General features: G+C 38.2%; 1 protein-coding gene and 1 long non-coding RNA gene across 10 annotated transcripts in view; one reads left to right on the top strand and one right to left on the bottom strand.

The window, feature by feature from the left end:
- The window catches only part of LOC129417152 (uncharacterized), a 70,269-nt gene that overhangs the window by 23,960 nt on the left and 25,794 nt on the right, over positions 1-20,515 (bottom strand). The window contains exon 4 of one of the 3 annotated variants that reach the window (XR_012370588.1): positions 16,099-16,845. The exons of 1 other annotated variant lie outside the window; for it this stretch is intronic. This is a non-coding gene — a long non-coding RNA (uncharacterized lncRNA). Of the gene's footprint in view, positions 1-16,098; positions 16,846-20,515 lie in introns of those variants that run through there. One more of the 3 variants, XR_012370590.1, reaches the window with a different exon arrangement.
- The window catches only part of nhsl1a (NHS-like 1a), a 72,863-nt gene that overhangs the window by 31,477 nt on the left and 20,871 nt on the right, over positions 1-20,515 (top strand). Inside the window, exon 1 of one of the 7 annotated variants that reach the window (XM_055171626.2) lies at positions 3,062-3,824. The exons of 5 other annotated variants lie outside the window; for them this stretch is intronic. In XM_055171626.2, the coding sequence (XP_055027601.2) occupies positions 3,542-3,824 (283 nt within the window). In that variant the 5' untranslated portion in view covers positions 3,062-3,541. Of the gene's footprint in view, positions 1-3,061; positions 3,825-15,624; positions 16,084-20,515 lie in introns of those variants that run through there. One more of the 7 variants, XM_055171629.2, reaches the window with a different exon arrangement.

Here is a 20,515-nt window from a genome sequence, read left to right as displayed (position 1 = left end):
CTTCTTGTTGCTGGAATTCTCATCTGGTCCAGTTCTCCACTTTGGCAGGCAACCAACGAATTGAGCTCAAGGATTTGGATTAGACCCCGGATGGAGGTTAATCAGATCTGATCACAATGGAATGAGCGATTATATTATCTCCAGCTTGTATACGCATTGATAAAGTGCTGTAATATAATATATTCTGTTTGAGATCTCTTGGTCACAGATTTATCTCAGCCAGTTGTGTTCAGCACATTATCAAGGCTTAGGTCCATTTGTCGGAGGTAACCGAGTACAATACTCTTTCTGTGGTCATTATGTGTTTTTATTCACTCCCTCTCTAGTTCTCACATATTCCACCCGTCATACTTCCCAACCAGCTGGACCAGTCATTCAAACTGTTTAAAAAAAATCTATGTGTACAGTACAGTTTTCAAAATGTGTATAGGCACACTTACAAGTTGAATGCATTAGTCATTTTTAAAAACATGTATTAAACCAATCATGTTTTTTTTTAAAAAACTATAAAATATTATTTTTTAATTTGCAAAAAATGATAGACTTCACTTTTTGAGCCTTTAAAATCAGGGTTGCCACGTCTGTAGTTTTCCCCCGGATAGGGCTACTTTTGTTGGGTTTTTATTTTGTGTGTTGAAGGTTGTCCAACAGCTGTCCATCTTAAGGCATGATGATGTTATTTATGAAAACAAACTGCTTATGATGATGATGATGACTACTTTACATAATAAATGCATAACAGTAACTGAAAATGTGTATTTTAGGTGTTGGAATGGCATATTTTAAAGGGGACATATCATGAAAATCTGACTTTTCCATGTTTAAGTGCTATAATTGTGTCCCCAGTGCTTCTATCAACTTAGAAAATATGAAAAAAAACTCAGTAACTTTTGGTAAACCATTCTCTGCAAGCATGTAAAAAAATAGGTCATTAAAAATTTGACTCTCCTTGTGATGTCGAAAGGGGATAATACTGCCCCTTAATCTGCACTAGTATCCAACCACAGCACTGCCATTTAGTGCAGAGATCAGCTCATTTGCATTTATAAGGACACACCCACAAATAAGACATTTTTGCTCACACCTACAAAGTGTCAATTTTAACATGCTATAATAAATTATCTATATGGTATTTTGACCTTGAACTTCACAAAAGTACTCTGGGGACAGCAAAGATTTATTTGACATCTTAAAAAAGTAAAATGTGAAAGGCATGATGTCAAGACCCAGCTTTGGCTTGACATGAAAATCTAACATTGAAATGATGTAAAAATCCATAGTTGATCCAACGTCAAAATCCAACTTGATCCGACGTCAAAATCCAATATTGATTCGATGTCAAGATCCAATGTTGATCCGACGTCAAAATCCAACGTTGATACGACGTCAAGATCCGACATTGATCTGACATCAAGATTCGGCATTGATTCGACGTCAAAATACAATGTCAAGATCCAACGTCAAAAGCCAACTTGATCCGACGTCAAAATCCAATGTTGATTCGATGTCAAGATCCAATGTTGATCCGACGTCAAAATCCAACGTTGATACGACGTCAAGATCCGACATTGATCTGACATCAAGATTCGGCATTGATTCGACGTCAAAATACAATGTCAAGATCCAACGTCAAAATCCAACTTTGATCCGACATCAAGATCCAAAGTTGATTCGACGTCAAGATCCAATGTTGATCCAACGTCAAAATCCAACGTTGATCAGACGTCAAAATCCAACGTTGATCAGACGTCAAAATCCAACATTAATCCGACATCAAAATCCAACTTGATCTGATCTCAAGATCCAACGTTGATCCGACGTCAAAATCCAACATTGATCCTGACGTCAAAATCCAACATTGATCCGACATCAAGATCCGACGTCCAAATCTAACATTGATCCGACGTCAAAATCCAACGATGATCCGACGTCAAGATCCAACGTTGATCCGATGTCAAGATCCAACGTTGTTCCGACATCAAAATCCAACCTTGATCCAATGTTGATCCGACGTCAAAATCCAACGTTGATCCAACGTCAAGATCCAACGTTGATCCGACGTCAAGATCCAACGTTGATTCGATGTCAAGATCCAATGTTGATCCAACGTCAAAATCCAACTTGATCCGACGTCAAGATTCAATGTTGATCCGACGTCAAAATCCAACGTTGATACGACGTCAAGATCCGACATTGATCTGACATCAAGATTCGACATTGATCCGACGTCAAAATACAATGTCAAGATCCAACGTCAAAATCCAGCTTTGATCCGACATCAAGATCCAACGTTGATTCGACGTCAAGATCCAATGTTGATCCAACGTTGATCCAACGTCAAAATCCAACGTTGATCAGACGTCAAAATCCAACGTTGATCAGACGTCAAAATCCAACGTTGATCAGACATCAAAATCCAACTTGATCTGATGTCAAGATCCAACGTTGATCCGACGTCAAAATCCAACATTGATCCTGACGTCAAAATCCAACATTGATCCGACATCAAGACCCGACGTCCAAATCTAACATTGATACGACATCAAAATCCAACGTTGATCCGACGTCAAAATTCAACGTTGATCCGACGTCAAGATCCAACGTTGATCCGACATCAAAATCCAACCTTGATCCAATGTTGATCCGACGTCAAGATCCGATGTTGATCCGACGTCAAGATCCGACGTTGATCCGACGTCAAGATCCGACGTTGATCCGACGTCAAGATCCGACGTTGATCCGACGTCAAGATCCGACGTTGATCCGACGTCAAGATCCGACGTTGATCCGACGTCAAGATCCGACGTTGATCCGACGTCAAGATCCGACGTTGATCCGACGTCAAGATCCGACGTTGATCCGACGTCAAGATCCGACGTTGATCCGACGTCAAGATCCGACGTTGATCCAACGTCAAAATTCAACGTTGATCCGACGTCAAGATCCAATGATGATCTGACGTCAAGATCCAACGTTGATCCAACGTCAAGATCCAACGTTAATCCGACATCAAAATCCAACCTAGATCCGACGTTACATTCCAACGTTGATCTGACATAAAACTGTAATGGGCAAGTCCTTTACAGTGACCAGTACAGTATTATTTACCTTCTCCCAGGTGACCATCTGCAGTGTAATGCCTTCCTCCCAACATGGATGTGAAGGGATAATCCTGGTTTACAGATTAGACAAGACAAACAAACAAACTTGGGTAGGAAAGTATTTTCTGTCTAAAGCTTTAGTTAGTTAAGCGAGAGAATGTCAGAACACTAGACTTTAACTTGGGCTTTTTATCTTTACTATTGAATTAACCTTGATTTGAGTTCTTTTCTTTGAAGTTTTTGTTTATGTGCGACCCAGATTTCCCCCACAGAACAATATCAGGTTTGATAAATGACGGTCTTGTAACTTGTGGAGACTTTTTGTTTATGGAGGCTTCAGTGGACCTTGAAGCTTAACTCCTTTTGCTCTGTGGAGATAAAACGGTGGATGTGGGATCCTGCGGTTTAATGACTCAAACTGGATTTTGCCCAAGAACGGGATGATTGCGTACGTAGATTGCCTCTCCACCGAACCAGCTGCGAAATGTTGGAATAGGACCTACTATGAGGATGAAGATGAACTTCTTCCTCTTTATACTCGAAAGTTAAGCAACCTCCAGCCCAAAACAGAAGGCAGTCTACGCCGCAGGCTCCTCACCGCTAAAATCCACCAACAGCAGGATGCCATATGGGCGTCCAAACCTTGGACAGGACCGCCAGAACGAAAGGGCGTCCCAATACGGCACAATTATACAGTTAGTCCTCCACTCCAAGAAAAAAAAGGTAGCAGTGCATATATAGTTTTCTTTTGTACTGTATATCAGGAGGGGATTTGTAAAGATTAACTTAAAGGTTGGCAACTGAGTGAAAGAGATTATTTCTCATGCTTTATTTTTTCTGTTGGCATAACAAAGAATAGCTGGTGGTATTAACAGGCGTTAAAACGTAATGGTTAGACCTTTGAAAGTGGTGATGGGCTTTGCCTTTGACAGGTTTTTGGATCAAATGATGGCAAATGTTTAAACAGAGATGATTAAAGTACTCAACATGTTGCCTAGTTGAATAGGTGTTGTTTGAAGTCTGGCAGGAGGCAGGTCATGACAAGACTGTTACTGGGGCAATGCCCTTTCAAAAAAAAGTACAGCTTTCAACCTACTGTAAAGAGTTCATATTAGGACCTCAGAGGTACATATGGTACCAAATGTATACGTATTTATACCTAATGGTACATATTAGGACCCTGTGACAGCACCTATTTTGGCCATTTTTCTGAGGATGCAGTTTGGTTTCATATTGACTGTACATGGTGGACTTTTTCCCTACTTTAATTAAATAACATTTATAATATATGAGACCTTATCATAAACAAATACAATTTTCCAAAGGCCAGTCTCACCAGCGGGCAAGTTTGCACTTATTAAACCCTGTACAACAAATGTTACTAAAGGCTTATCTAAAATTAAATATAGTAAACATATTGCTTGCATATAAAGTAAATGCTTTTCCATCACTGATCTTATTATCATCTTGTCTTCATCCAGACAGTTTACAGCAACGTTTGAGTAAAATTTAAATTGAGTCTTGTGGAGAGATTTGTAATGTTCATTAAGTCTCAAGTTGTTGGCAGACGACATCATGGAGGATTTTTTGGGGCTGTGTTAAAATCCCAAGCTCGCTTACATCAGATGTGCAGACAGATGTCTCTCAAAAACCATATGTGACCTAAAATTGTTCCAGTATCAGTCTTTATAATAATGAAGATGTTTTGCAGCTGTATTGTAATCTTGAACGCAATATATTTTAGATGATGTGTAAGTCAGTTGTTCTTCAGAAGTGTAAGCACGCACACACGTTTATTTAGTTATGGTATACAGTCCATACGGTGTGGTAAACACTGCTAATGCCCTGTAATTAATGTAATTACTTTCAAATAGGCTTTGAGATCACACAGCTGCTCAGGGAATCTCTGTACATAAACTCATAAACACACACACACACACACACACACACACACACACACACACACACCTTCTCCTCTGTCAGTGTTACTACAGCAGGTGTCTGACCTCCACTTTATTGTGTTATTATATTTATATAATGTTCAAACCTCTTTAAAGGGATAGCTCACCTAAAAATGAAAATTCTGTCATCATTCACTGACCCTCAAGGTTCTTTGTTTTGCTGAACAAAAACGAAAATATTTACAAACAAGCAGGAAACAGCGCCATTGACTTCCAGAGGGCAGAAAAATACTATTCAGTGCTGCTCAAAAATGGTTTGGTAACTAAAATATCTTTCTTTATGTTCAGCAAAAGGGTGAGTACGTGATGACAGAATTTTCATATTTAGGTGAGCTATCCCTTTAAGTTCAGTTCATTAAAGGGGATGTATCTTGAAAATCTGACTTTTTCCATGTTTAAGTGCTATAATTGGGTCCCCAGTGCTTCTATCAACCTAAAAAAAATGTGAAAAACAACAACCCAGTAAAGCATTCTCTGCAAGCATGTGAAAAAGGAGGTAATTGAAATGTGTCTCCCCTTATGATGTCAAAAGGGGAAAATACCACCCCTTAATCTGCACTATCCAACCACAGCACTGCCATTTAGTGCAGAGATCAACTCATTTGCATTTTAAAGGACACACCCAAATAAAGCAATAAACCCCAAGAAGCAGTGGGTTACCAGTGCATTTTATAACAGCTAAGGGGCGTTGTTAGGCACGACGCGAAGCGGAGTGCCTAAACCCCCTTAGCTGTTATAAAATGCACTGGAAACCCAACGCTTCGAGGGGTTTATTGCGTTTATAAAACGGTTACTTCATATGCGTAAAGTTAGCGGGATTTTATAAAATAAAACACAAATAAGTTGTAATTAAATTAGTATAAATATTACTCATCCGCCAAACAAAGTAGTTCCTCAGAATCAAGTGTGACTGAAACAGAGTGCAGTTCACAAACAACACAGACGCAGCAAAGATACAATGAAAATATGATTAAAGACGGTGGTGTTTATTTTATAAATCACCATTCATCTAATTTATACATTAACATTTATATTGTGCTGTTGAAGTGATGATCAAATATGCTTGTAAGCATGCTGAACTCTTTCCCCGTCAGCGTTTTTTTTTTAAGTTGCCACCCAGTTTTAGTTTAATGCCTTACAGAAAAAATATCTTCTTTAAATAAACATAAATATAAAATGAAAGAACAGACCATCCGCTTTCAAACAACAACAAAAAGTTTCATCCTACCTTAATTTGTTCTCTTATCAGTTATCACCTCTCAAATTTTCAGCTAAAAGCGGAGATAATTCCATTTTTGTGAAGAACTTTAGTAAGAAATCATCAGATTCAGACATGAACACACTGATACTACACGGTGTTTTCAGTGAATGCGTCAGTGTTTAAGTTGGGAAAGATCGCCACCCAGTGGATAATAGCGGGCGTATGAACTTCAGTTATAAACTCCTCAGACAACGTTTTCTCTTTATTGACGAGATGACTCAACAGTATTTATTGACATTTATTTGGATATCGCCATTAATTGTGCAATTGTAGACAAATTAAAAATATGATTAAAGACTGTTGTGTTTATTCTCATAAATCAGTACGCAGCAACAGTGGCGCAGTGATACTTATGTAATGTGGTCTGAACCGTGAGGTTACCGGTGTATTTTATCACGGCTCAGAACACGTTTCAACCAATCAGAATGAAGAACCAGAACTGCCCGTTTTATAATATTTATTTGACATCTTAAAGGGATAGTTTACCTTGAATTGAAAATCCTGTCATAATTTACTCATCCTCATGTTGTTCTAAACCTACGGAGCCCCTAAGGGGACATGGAGAAAAAATTAAATAAAGTTTAATTTTGCGCACGCGCACGTGAAACTATCGTGTGCGCACGTGAAACTATCGTGTTGAGCACGCCAAAGTTTCACGTGAGCACATGAAACTAAACTTTAGATTTTTTTAACTCCAATGTCACCTTAGGGCTTGGTATAAACCTGTATGAATTTCTTTTTTCTGATGAACACAAAAGAAGATATTTTGAAAAATGATGGTAAACACACAGCAAATAGTGACCATTGACTTCCATAGTAGGAAAAATATATTCTGGAAGTATTGTGATAAATGATGAATTGATAAATGATGGTATAAGCACACAGTTAACGGTACCCATTAAATTCCATCATGTTTTTTTTTTATTCCTACTATGGAAGTCAATGGTCATATCTGCTGTGTGTTTACCATCATTTCTCAAAATATCTTCTTTTGCGTTCATCAGAAAAAAGAAATTCATACAGGTTTAGAACAACATGAGGATGAGTAAATCATGACAGAATTTTTATTTTAAGGTGAACTATCTCTTTTAAAAAGTCTTGTTAAATGTCTTGTGAAAAGGCTGAGTTACTAAAAAGTGCCACAAGATGGCGCCATTTTATTCACATTGCAATTTTTACTAGAAAATCCATTAATTTCACTCAAAGGGAAAGTTCACCCAATATTTAAATCATTTTAGGCTTTACTTATTCTTATGTAGTTTCAAACCTGACTTTCTTACATATGGAGCAAAAATGGAGATGTTAGGGCAGTGGTTCTCAAACGTTTCAGTGTTCGGCCCCAAACTTTTAATTAATTTTTATTAAACAAAACCACGTCACCCAGTTTAAAAAACACTGTTAGGGACAGGCAACCTCAGTCTTCATCTATGTTTTAGAGATTTGTTTTGTTGAAAGTCAAAGAAAGTGTCATATTTCTCACAACATGTCCTAACCAGACACATCGCAGTAAGATTTCAGCGGAAACCAATTTGTCTATCTACACTAAATATGAAAAAGGGGCGTGGCTTTGATTTGTGTGATGCCATGTTGTATGAAACATTTTTCATTTACAACTTTTGCTTGTACACTTTTTTAGATGATAAATATTTATAATGTGTAGAACTTACATTGAATTAGATCTTATTGTGGGTGGAGCTGTTTAGGACAAAACCCTATTTTAACTACGTGTCAGGGAACAGTTATGTTTGGGTGAACTAATTGAATTCATGTTTGTTACATCATAATGATGGCTAGTCTCTGATTGATGGCTTAAATTGGGATGGATTAGTTGAGCCAGAGAGCTGAAGTGAATTTCCCATAAATAAACAGGATTTCTTAAAACATGGCATTAAATGTGAGACATCAGAGATGCCGGTCAGTGGGTTGCTTGTCTGGGATCGAGTCCAAAAATGCTTGTCTCTTACTTCTGTACACGCTACAACTCCTAATTAAAATTTTATTAAGCGGCAGCTCAACAAAATGTATCAATAAGGCAACATATGAATATTAAACTTTCATTTTTGCATGCATATCATTTAAATAATTTCCTAAACTGGCTAATACTAAATCTACATTCCAATTAAGACTTTAAACATTGAAAAGATGGCAAGTATTTGTAATATTTATAAATCATCATTACAATGCAGACCAATGCATTAGATAAACTATAAATCCCACATATCCGTTTTATGCCAGAAAGTAAAAATACCATCCCAAATCCCAATATGCTCACAGTAGTCTCTGCTGATGTGCTGTAGGGGATCACATTACTGATTGTGTTCAACTGGCCCAGTTTTCTGACACAGATATTGGCACACTTTGGAGAGGATGCCAGGTCAGACGTATTACAAATCAATACACCACATATGTCTGAGAGTCGAATATTGGATAGCTCCTGTATTATTTATCAGTGCTGTCCCGGGTGGGACTCCTGAGATGGGACTTTGATATTTGAATGTTAATTTTCACTGCCTTATAGTGAGTGCCATTCTGTGTTCATTGTTATATGTGTATGGTGTGTAGGTTTTAGTGCAGCTGGTTTACTGTGTTTGCTGACTCGGGTGCTTTTCTGGCCCAGTGGCTTACTAGAGGTGAACCAGTAGCTAAGCTGACCTTATTGTGGCTCACATAAACAGATTAGATGATGTCACACAAACGGACTTGGTTGGCTTAGTTCAGTAGATGACATACTGTATAAAAGACATTTTCAAACAAAACTCGAAAACTAGACCTTATTATTTCAGTAAAAACTGAGGAGCACCTTTGGAAATCATTGGACCCTCTTCACATGCCCCACTCTTGCTTTGAGACACAAGATTAAGAGCTGGTTTAATTCAGACAGGCCCTTAATGAGTTTTACAACCAAATTCACACACAGCTACCCTAGTAACCAGCTCTTTTAAGAGTCAGACAGCTGGCTTTTGTTGTATGTAATAACTTGAGAAAAAGATCTAGCCTCCTGCAGGGTCCCTTTGGATCCTTTTGTGGCTCTGTGTTTATTTTGGAGCCCCTTTCATTGCCATGTGATCTCTGCGGCAATAGTAGTGATTGTACTGTTGTGTGTACTTTGTAATTATAATGAATTGTCAGCAGTAATGTTGTGTGTATGTAATATAGTGTGTGCACAATATCTTTTTTGTGCTGGTGTTATTTACATGTCCATAAATAAAGTCATCTCCTTTTTATTGTGCCAATGCTCAATAAATAATTACTAAAACGATTAATTAACTGCAACTATCTATCTATCTATCTATCTATCTATCTATCTATCTATCTATCTATCTATCTATCTATCTATCTATCTATCTATCTATCTATGTGTGGACAGTATGACCAATACTAAGTGTTGTCATGCAGGTGTGAGCAGATGTCACGTGACTCACTGAAATACCCTCTTCTTCATCCTCTGTTGATAGGGGACACATTTTTTTTGTGTTCTCTCTAATCAGCCATGTTTTTGCACATCTATAAAGGGGACTCTTTTATTGAGATGACTGCTTTGATTAAAGGTGACAGAACAACGTAACCTTTTCAGCTACTATGAACTATTCGTGAATATTAGAGTGATTGCAGTGAATATTTATTTGCATATGTAAAAGCTTTGTAATCAGAGAAGATCATTGAGATACACTTACGTTTAAACAGATTGCATTTTATTGCTAACCTTTCGGACTTTAAACACTGTACTGAAGATCTTGCTTGGGATCTCCAAAATGTACATACAAAAGCAAATAATTTTTGCATCATGTTTATTAAAAACTGATTTTCAAACAAGACGATTTTCAATCATGAAAATTGTTTTCTTTTTCAATTTTGCATGCTTTATTTAAAATGTATGTAAAGTTATGATTTTTGGTTTTCGGTTCAACACTAAAGTTGACGCTCCTGAACCGGTTAGAACAAAAAAATAAAGTGCTGAATCGGTTAATGACGTTCCATGTCAGCTGTGGGACATACAAATAAGTAGGCTGATCATGAGGACATTAAACTTAAATTATTAGTCTACATAATTTTCTTTAAGTCTCTATCTTGCCATAAAACATTAAAAAAGGCTACATTATGTAAGCGGCATAAATGTAATTCTGACATGCCTACATTTGTTTAGTGCACATAAACATGCGCACACACACAGACGGAGGACAAATTGCAAACAGCGCTTCGGGAAGAAGGTGCAGCATAAACATTCGCTCCACATAAAGTGAAAATTACATTGTTTTTCAGGGCTTTATTCGCCAAATGTATATTATTACATCAAGAGTTCTGATCTTTGAAGGGCATAGGGATAATCACGTTTGATTGGAGTTGGACCGGACACATTCAAATGCATGTGCGTATCTGCATACATAAAATTGTTCACTTTAGTGACTTTTTGGGGTTAAATTGTTTAAAATCACTTAGGGACTGGTCTACTCATTTTCAATATTAAAATATGTTATTACCTTAACTAAGAATTGTTGATACATCCCTCTGTCGTCTGTGTGCGTGCGCGTGGGCGCTGGGGCGTGCTGCGGCGCTTCGATGGCGTTTGGCTTGGCCCCATTCATTCAATGGTACCATTTAGAGATAAAGTTAGAAGTGACCAAACACATCAACGTTTTTCCTATTTAAGACGAGTAGTTAAACGAGCCAGTTTGGTGGTACAAAATAAAATGTAGCGCTTTTCTAAGCGGATTTAAAAGCTGATTTTTTTTTCAAAATCACAATGTGTGTAATTTGTTTACAGAAAAAAGTAAAAATGTGAATTCGTCCAGTTTACATTAGAAAATACTGACACATAATTGTGTACACTTGGTATATTGTTATATACTTGTTATGAACAATAACACAAGGTCATTTTGATGGCATTGACACGTTTACAGACGTAAAAATTTACTTTTGAGAGATGAAGAAGTAGTTAAGTGTCTGCAGGAAATCAATGATGTTGTGCAGTTTGTATGAATTGTACACGGCACGCATTATTTTGCAAACTTTAAGAATGATTTCAGAAATGCGACTGAGAAAAACGATAGGGCTGTCAAAAGATTAATCGTGATTGCTCGCATACAAAATAAAATTGCTTAATTTATATATATATATATATATATATATATATATATATATATATATATATATATATATATATATATATATATATATATATATATATATATATATATATATATATATATATGAATCATTTTTGTCATCAGAAGAGTGCATAAAAAACTTAAAAAACAGACTATATTCCGGGCTTTAGTGTATGCTATGGTTTACATATGGTTTATATATATATATGAACCCATTCTTTATTATAGTTAAAGTGGTTTCTTCCTTAATAAAATTGCTTAATTTATGTGTGTGCAATTATTTATATATATCAATTATATAATTGCACACACATAAATTAAGCAATTATATATATATACACATATACACATTAGTGTTTGTATTTAATACACATTTACATGTATATTTATATATATTTTATACAGACAGTACACACACACATACACACACACATTATATATATATATTATGCAAACACAAACTTTTATTTTGTATGTTTTTTACGCTAGGGTCCGTGTACAGTGGGCGTGATGCAATTTTTGTCATCAGAAGAGTGTGCACATACTTTAATGCGACTGTGCACGTACGTTCACATACACGTAAAAAACAAACTATACTCCAGGCTTTAAGGCCGAAGTATGGTAAATTTTTTAAGCAAGGGTCCGCGTACAGTGGGCGTGACGCAATTTTCGTCATCAGAAGAGTGTCCGCATACTTTAACGCGATAGTGCACGTACGTTCGCGTACACGTAAAAAACAGACTACACTCCAGGCTTTAAGGCCGATGTATGTTCCATTTTTTATGTGTACGCAAGGGTCCGCGTACAGTGTGCGTGATGCAATTTTCGTCATCAGCAAAATGCGCCCATACTTTAACGCGCCCGTGCATGTATGTTCGCGTACACATAAAAACAGACTATACTCCAGGCTTTAAGGCTGAAGTATGGTCCATTTTTTACGTGTACGCAAGGGTCCGCGTACAGTGTGCGTGAATCATTTTTGTCATCAGAAGAGTGCATAAAAAACTTAAAAAACAGACTATATTCCGGGCTTTAGTGTGTGCTATGGTTTACACATGGTTTATATATATATATGAACCCATTCTTTATTATAGTTAAATTGGTTTCTTCCTTAATAAAATTGCTTAATTTATGTGTGTGCAATTATTTATATATATCAATTATATAATTGCACACACATAAATTAAGCAATTAAATATATATATAAATACACACACATTAGTGTTTGTATTTAATACACATTTACATGTATATTTATATATATTTTATACACACACACACACACACACACACACACATATATATATATATATATTATGCAAACACAAACTTTTATTTTGTATGTGATTAATCGCGATACATTTTTGGACAGCCCTAACTAATAGCAGTCATTGCACTAAACAGTCCCCTTCATAGTGTGCAAAAACACGCTGATTAGAGAGAACCCAAAAAAATGTGTCCCCTATCAACAGTAGAGGAAGGAGAGGGTACTCCAGTGAGCCACGTCCATCACACAGATAGATAGAGAGACAGACAGACAGACAGACAGATAGATAGATCCAGGTGCAGCACAACCACAGCCCTTTACATTTGAAACGTCTGTACTTCTGTATAAATACGACTACGAGCAAAGCCTGACTATGAACCCATTCTTTATTATAGTTCAAGTGCCTTCTTCCTCTTCCCTTCCTGTCTTTGGTAGTGCGCTAGTTTTCTGTCTGGTGTTTTCACACAGCTCCACACAATAGCTGAGAGAGTCCACACACGGCTGGAGATTGGCTCAGAGTGCTCTGTATATCTCATTATGGCCCTATTAAATACCATTGCATCAGCACGAATTCAGCATTAAAATTCCAACTGGACTGTTATTTGTATATCACTGCACTAAATTAGGTCATTAGGAGACGTTTTCTCTATAGGTCCAGCATGCCATATGTTCTTATGTATGGTACTATACGTAAAAAAACATAACATTATGCTATTTGTGAGTTGTTTCGCTGTTGTTCATCTCCTCAGGCTAATGTTTAATGAGGATTTTGGTGGGCCTTCCAGCTGCTTTACGTGGAGTGGCTTGTCTTCTGCAGTTAATGTTGTTTGGGACATGGGGAGGTGTTACTGGACTGGTAGTGCTGGAAACCACTAAACACAATAGGATCAGCCGGGCAGAAGCTGTTTAGGCATTTTTTGGGCTCTTGTTAAGAGTGTCTTTTAGCCGGTTCATTATTAGCCAACAGGATATGTAAGTAAAATTAGTAGCTATTAAAAACATTTATCCAAATATACCGAAGATATTGGATAAAACTAGATTAAGCATTCCTATTACTATGAATAGAAGATAATGTAAGACTCAATATGGCCGTGCTGGTGACGCTGAAAGGCCGAAGTACGGTCCGCGTACAGTGTACGTGACATTGTACGCGTAGGTTGCACATATGCCTACAGGAGAATGTGGAGTATGTAGCCAAGGAGATGCATTGCATTTTGTCGCAGTGCACATGTGTTGAACGTCTGTGTACACGTACGAGTCAAATAACCTATACTTTGCAAGGCTGTGAGTTCGACCGTGCATGTACGTTCGCGTACACGTAAAAAACAGACTATACTCCAGGCTTTAAGGCAGATGTATGGTCCTTTTTTTTCGTGTACGCAAGGGTCTGCGTACAGTGTGCGTGATGCAATTTTCGTCATCAGAAGAGTGTGCGCATACTTTAACGCGACAGTGATCGTACATTCGCGAACGCGTAAAAAACAGACTATACTCCAGGCTTTAAGGTCGAAGTATGGTCCAATTTTTACGTGTACGCAAGGGTCCACGTACAATGTGTGTGACGCAATTTTCATCATCAGAAGAGTGTGCGCATACTTTAACGCAACGGTGCACGTACGTTTGCGCTTTAAGGCCGAAGTTTGGTTATATTTTTACGCAAGGGTCCGTGTACAGTGGGCGTGATGCAATTTTTGTCATCAGAAATGTGTGCGCATACTTTAATGTGACTATGCACGTACATTCGTGTACACGTAAAAAACAGGCTTTAAGGCCGAAGAATGGTTAATTTTATACGCAAGGGTCCGTGTACAGTGTGCGTGATGCATTTTTCATCATCAGAAGAGTGCGCGCATACTTTAAAGCTAGCGTGCACGTACGTTTGCGTACACGTAAAAAACAGACTATACTCCAGGCTTTAAGGCCGAAGGATGGTCCATTTTTTACATATACGCAAGAGTCCGCGTACAGTGTGTGTGACGCATTTTTCGTCATCAGAAGAGTGTGCGCATACTTTAATGCGACCGTGCACGTACGTTCGCATACACATAAAAAACAGACTATACTCCAGGCTCTAAGGCCGAAGTATGGTCCATTTTTTTACGTGTATGCAAGAGTTCGCGTACAGTGTGCGTTACGCATTTTTCGTCATTAGAAGAGTGCGGGCATACTTTAATGCGACCATGCACGTACGTTTGCATACACGTAAAAAACAGACTATACTCCAGGCTTTCAGGCCGAAGTATGGCCAATTTTTTACGTGTACGCAAGGGTCCGCGTACAGTGTGCGTGAAGCATTTTTCGTCATCAGAAGAGTGCATAAAAATGTAAAAAACAGACTATATTCTGAGCTTTAGGTGTTGAGATGTAAAAGTTGAATGTAAAATGTAAAAAAAATTGCATTGCATCTGCATAATAGACATGTGCTGTAATACCGCATGGCCATCTGTGCATCATCTGTGTGTGCTATGGTGTTACATCCCTTATTAGTGCACAAGGTTTGGTAAACGTCAGGTCCTTTTCTTATCGGACCTAAATGAAAGATCTGGAAAGTACCTAACATGTCTTCCATCCCGTGCCCCTAAGGATGCTAGCACTGTCATAGTCATACATTGATGCAGCTAACACTGTCATAGTCATACATTGAATAATGCAGGATCTTTTCGCAACTTCTCCCCGGCGTCACGTGAGAAAATGCTGAGTGGTCATTTGAAAAAACCAAAACGTGCACTTGCTTCGACCCTAATGAAAAACTACGGCATGAGCCCCCAAATACAAGCTGGGTGGGTGACCACCTTAATCCATCCTGAAAGCCTCAGGATCCTTTTGAAACTCGTCCTGGGCCCCTCCTAAATAAAAAGAAACGAGTGAGAAGAAGACGGGGTGGGGGGGACAGGAGCTGCAGTGATTTAGAAACACAATGGGCTTATTGTCAGTGATTCATAGTGTTTGGCGTGGGTCCAAGATGAGTACACCTCTTCAGCAGTAATAAAACTAGGTGAGAGAGCCGTACTTCACTACCCAATGCGACACACTAAAGGTAACCAGAATAGCTGGAGAGACGCAAGGAGGGGAGGAAGAGGAAAATCAAACAGCCACTGAATATCCTCAGGGGTGGGTTAATGTGTGTGAGAGAGAGATATAGACAAAAAGAAAGTGAGAGAGAGAGAGTGAGAGAGAGAGCGAGTGTTGCATGCTGTGCCAGTCAGCGTAAAATGAGTCAAGAGAGAGTGTCGTACGGGTAGCGGCGGTTTCTTTCCTCTCTATCTCTCGCTCTGATGGAGAGCTAATTTATCCTTATGCAAGCATCTCTCTGAGGATTATTCATCTGTCATAATGGTGTTCATCGGGACCACTCTTAAATCTGTCATTAAGTACTTCAAACGGAAGGGTAAGACCCTGTCACCTCTTGCACCGTAGCGTTTTGGCTTTATCTTATCACTCGTGTAACTCAAGGTCAAGTATCGCTCAAGTAGTTTGGGGTGTGGGATTTTGCATCAATGCTGCATGCGTCTTTTTTAGTGCAGTGTTTGCGAGTTTCTTTTTTTGGTATCCTTTATATAGGTTTATATAGGGGATGCAATTCCCTTTTTGTGCATCACCAATTGATGCAGGTTGCTGCATAGTTGCCACTTTTATCTTGACTGAATACATGGTGCTTTTGAGATGTTTCATTTGAAATATAAATAATTTTTTGTTTTACTGTATGTGGAGATCATTATCTAGATGACTGTAAAAGCGTAAAATCATTATTGATGTTACTTTTGCACAATCAAGTTTGCATTACATAAAACTTTGCATTACATTTACACATCTCATCTATTTTCTTTTAGACAATTTTGACTTTTTTTACAATTTGACCTCAGTTCCCTTCATTCATGTATTTTGATCCCATGACCTACTACCTCCTGCACGACCCTCTGCTCTCAAGGAACCTTTGATTGTGAATAATCTATGATCGCTGACATGCTATAGCGCTGCATTGGTAAAGCTGACCCGCTTAAGCTTACCCGGAGGGCCCAGACATAATTGATCGTTTAATCTGGGTTGTCAAGGCACCAGCCAGAGTCGAACATGTCTCCTGTGTCTTTAGACGCAGTGGTGCAGAAGTGTTTGATTGGCCGGCGGCCCCTCATGCAGTGTTTTATCTGTTCTTTATAACACAAAAGAGACAACACCAAAACTTAAGTGCTAAACTAAAGTTTTGCGTTTTTCTTATCTGAATTGAATTTATACAGTGCTTAACAAATGTATTAGACCACCTCTCACTGTAGCTGCCCTACACTAACAATACTAGTGATTACCAAAATCATGCTTTATGTAATGTTAATCCAGCAGTGTGTCAGCTTTTTAATCACAGTGATATTTCTAATGCTAAAGTATAATTATTGTTATCCATGAATTTTCTAATTTACTGTTTTACAAGAAAGCCAGAATAAAAGTTAAGCAGTATTTTATTCAGATGACCAATTATAATTATTTATTTGCCACTCTTAAAGGGACAGTTCACCCAAAAATGAAAATTCATCATCTTAAGCACCAAGGACGATATTTTGATAAATGGAACTGTTGAAGTGCACAGTTGAAGGTGCCCATATACTTCCATAGTATTTGTTTTATCCTACTATAGAAGTCATAAGGTACAGTCAACTGTGTGCTTAAGGGGACACTCAACTTTTTTTGAAATTTTCCAGCTCCCCTAGAGTTAAACATTGGATTGTTGCCGTTTGGGAGTCCGTTCAGCTGATTTCCGGGTCTGGGGGTACCATTTTTGGCATAGCTTAGCATAATTCATTGAATCTGATTAGACCATTAGCATCACGCTAAAAATTTTGTTATTTTTCCTATTTAAAAATTGACTCTTCTGTAGTTACACCGTGTACTAAGACCGACAGGAAATTAAAAGTTGCTATTTTCTACCAAGGGGACTATTTACGAGCGCTGCATAATATCATTGAAAAATATCAAAACTCTTTGGTCATTTTTGAGCGCGATGCTAATGGTCTAATCAGATTCAATGGATTGTGCTGCTAAGCTATGCTAAAAGGGGTACCGCCAGACCTGGAGATCAGCTCCAAATCAAATGTTTAACTCTAGGGGAGCATATTGAGCATATTGTCAAAAAAAGTGTAGTGTCCCTTTAACATAATTGATCAAAATATCTTCTATTGTGTTCAGCAGAATAATGAAACTCATGCAGGTTTAGACCAACATGAGGGTGAGTAAATGATGAGCAAATTTTCATTTTGGGGTGAACTATCCCTTTAATAGAAAGGAACAGAATGTGCCCTTCTAAACCATGTTTATGTACTTTAGACATTTTGCACATTTATGTTAATGTACATAAATTTTAATACATTCAGTATATAACTTGTTCTTTTATGTACATGAATAAATACAAAGTTATTATGCATTAAAGGGACACTCATTTTCCACCTCCCCTACAGTTAAAGGAATAGTCTACTCATTTTCAATATTAAAATATGTTATTACCTTAACTAAGAATTGTTGATACATCCCTCTATCATCTGTGTGCGTGCACGTAAGCGCTGGAGCGCGCTGCGACGCTTCGATAGCATTTAGCTTAGCCCCATTCATTCAATGGTACCATTTAGAGATAAAGTTAGAAGTGACCAAACACATCGACGTTTTTCCTATTTGAGACGAGTAGTTATACGAGCAAGTTTGGTGGTACAAAATAAAACGTAGCGCTTTTCTAAGCGGATTTAAAAGAGGAACTATATTTTATGGCGTAATAGCACTTTTGGGAGTACTTCGACTCGGCGCAGTAACACCCTCCCTCTCCCATTATGAGAGTGAGAAGGGGAGCGGACTTTTCAGGCGAGTCGAAGTACTCCCAAAAGTGCTATTACGCCATAAAATATAGTTCCTCTTTTAAATCCGCTTAGAAAAGCGCTATGTTTTATTTTGTACCATCAAACTTGCTCGTATACCTACTCGTCTTAAATAGGAAAAACGTTGATGTGTTTGGTCACTTCTGGCTTTGTCTCTGGATGGTACCGTTGAATGAATGGGGCTAGGCTGGATGCTGTCGGGGCGTCGCAGCGTGCTCCGGCGCTTGCGTGCGCGCGCACGGATGGTGGAGGGATGTGTCAACAATTCTTAGTTAAGGTAATAACATATTTTAATATTGAAAATGAGTAGACTATTCCTTTAAACATTTGATTGACTGTTTTGGAATCCATTCAGCCGATCTCCGGGTCTGGCGGTACCACTTTTAGCATAGCTTAGCATAATCCATTGAATCTGATTAGACCATTAGCATTGCGATAAAAATAACCAAAGAGTTTCACAATCTTTCCCCATTTAAAACGTTACTCTTCTGTAGTTACATCTCCGACGGAAAATTGTTACTGCCATGTTACGGCAGCAAAGTCCTTGATTATTATGCCAGAATGAGAGTATAGTTCCTAAACATATCTGCCTAGAAAATCACAACTTTTAATTTTCAATCAGTCTTGGTACACGATTCAACTACTGGGTCAAGTTTTAAATAGGAAAAATATTAAAACTCCTTGGTTACCTCTCAGCGAGATGCCAATGGTCCAATCAGATTCAATGGACCGCGCCAAGCCACGCCAAAAATGGCACCGCCAGACCTGGAGATCAGCTGAAAACAGTAAAAATCAAATATTTGAGCTGGAAAATAAGCATTTTTTTTTAAAGTGGAGTGTCCCTTAAACAAACTCATTTACAACATAAAATCATTTATTTCTGAGGAAACGTTTGACACAGAAAATCACATATGTCATAACTTCAGCTGTATTCCTGTATGGTTGTAATGCTGTTTAACTCCAACCAGGGGCGGACTGGCCATCTGTGTGATCTGGAGAATCACAGAGCGGCCGGTACTCAGGACGGCCAGTGGGCCGGCCCACCACTCGCCACGCACGCAGTCATTACCTGTTTTTTTTCCCCCACTAATCTGTTTCACACTCCAGTACTGTAGGTGGCAGTAATGCACCTTTAAGTTGGATGCCAGCTGCACTGGCCGTGGCTGCCAAGTAAGGAGAAGAAGTGGTATGAGGAGGAAGAAAAACCGAGAAAAACCAACAGCAAAGACGTTAGATAGAAGTAGAACATAGAAGCATAGAAACAAACAAACAATATGCATAACGCGGCCGCGGGTAAAAAGCGGAAAGAAAAGGGTGGGGCTGAGAAGGCGAGAGAAAAAAAATTGTGGAATTTAAATAGTGAAGCAGCTAAATGTCACAAAATAACTGAACTATTTAGTTGCAGCACAGCCAGCAGCAGCACCACCTCGCTGTTAAATATTAGTAGTGAAGAAGTGAGCCAGACAGCTATTCAGCAACATGCCACCACCAGTGATGAGGGACAGAAAGATGAGCTGGTTCCACAGGTAGATCCAGGGCAAGTAAGTATGGAACATGAGAGGAGAAAGAGTATTACTTGCTAGGGATGATGTTAGGAAGTGATATGCAGGGGTTGCTACATTTTTAATGATTACAGAAGTTAAAACAGCTAAACTTCAACATTTTAGCTGTAAAATGCCACATGCAGTAGCTAATATTAAGAAATATGTTGTGATTTTACTTTAAAAAATGTTGGCAACGTTACAGTTAATGCTTACAAACTTTGAAGATTTTGAATACAGAAGTTACATTTGTAATGGTGTGTTTTCATTTACATGTGAGTATTCAAGTTAATCTAGAATAATATGCTTTTAACACAACATCTAGTCAACATCAGTGCTATTGCTATAATTTGGATGGGATAGTATCATGAGCCACAATTAAAGTCTTGTGACACTCATGCCAGGCGTTATTGTTGTTGTCGAGTTT

Source organism: Misgurnus anguillicaudatus, chromosome 7 (assembly GCF_027580225.2).
Source record: "Misgurnus anguillicaudatus chromosome 7, ASM2758022v2, whole genome shotgun sequence".
NCBI lineage: Eukaryota > Metazoa > Chordata > Actinopteri > Cypriniformes > Cobitidae > Misgurnus > Misgurnus anguillicaudatus.
Note: the sequence above shows the minus strand (reverse complement) of the source record. Positions and strands in the feature narration are given on the sequence as shown.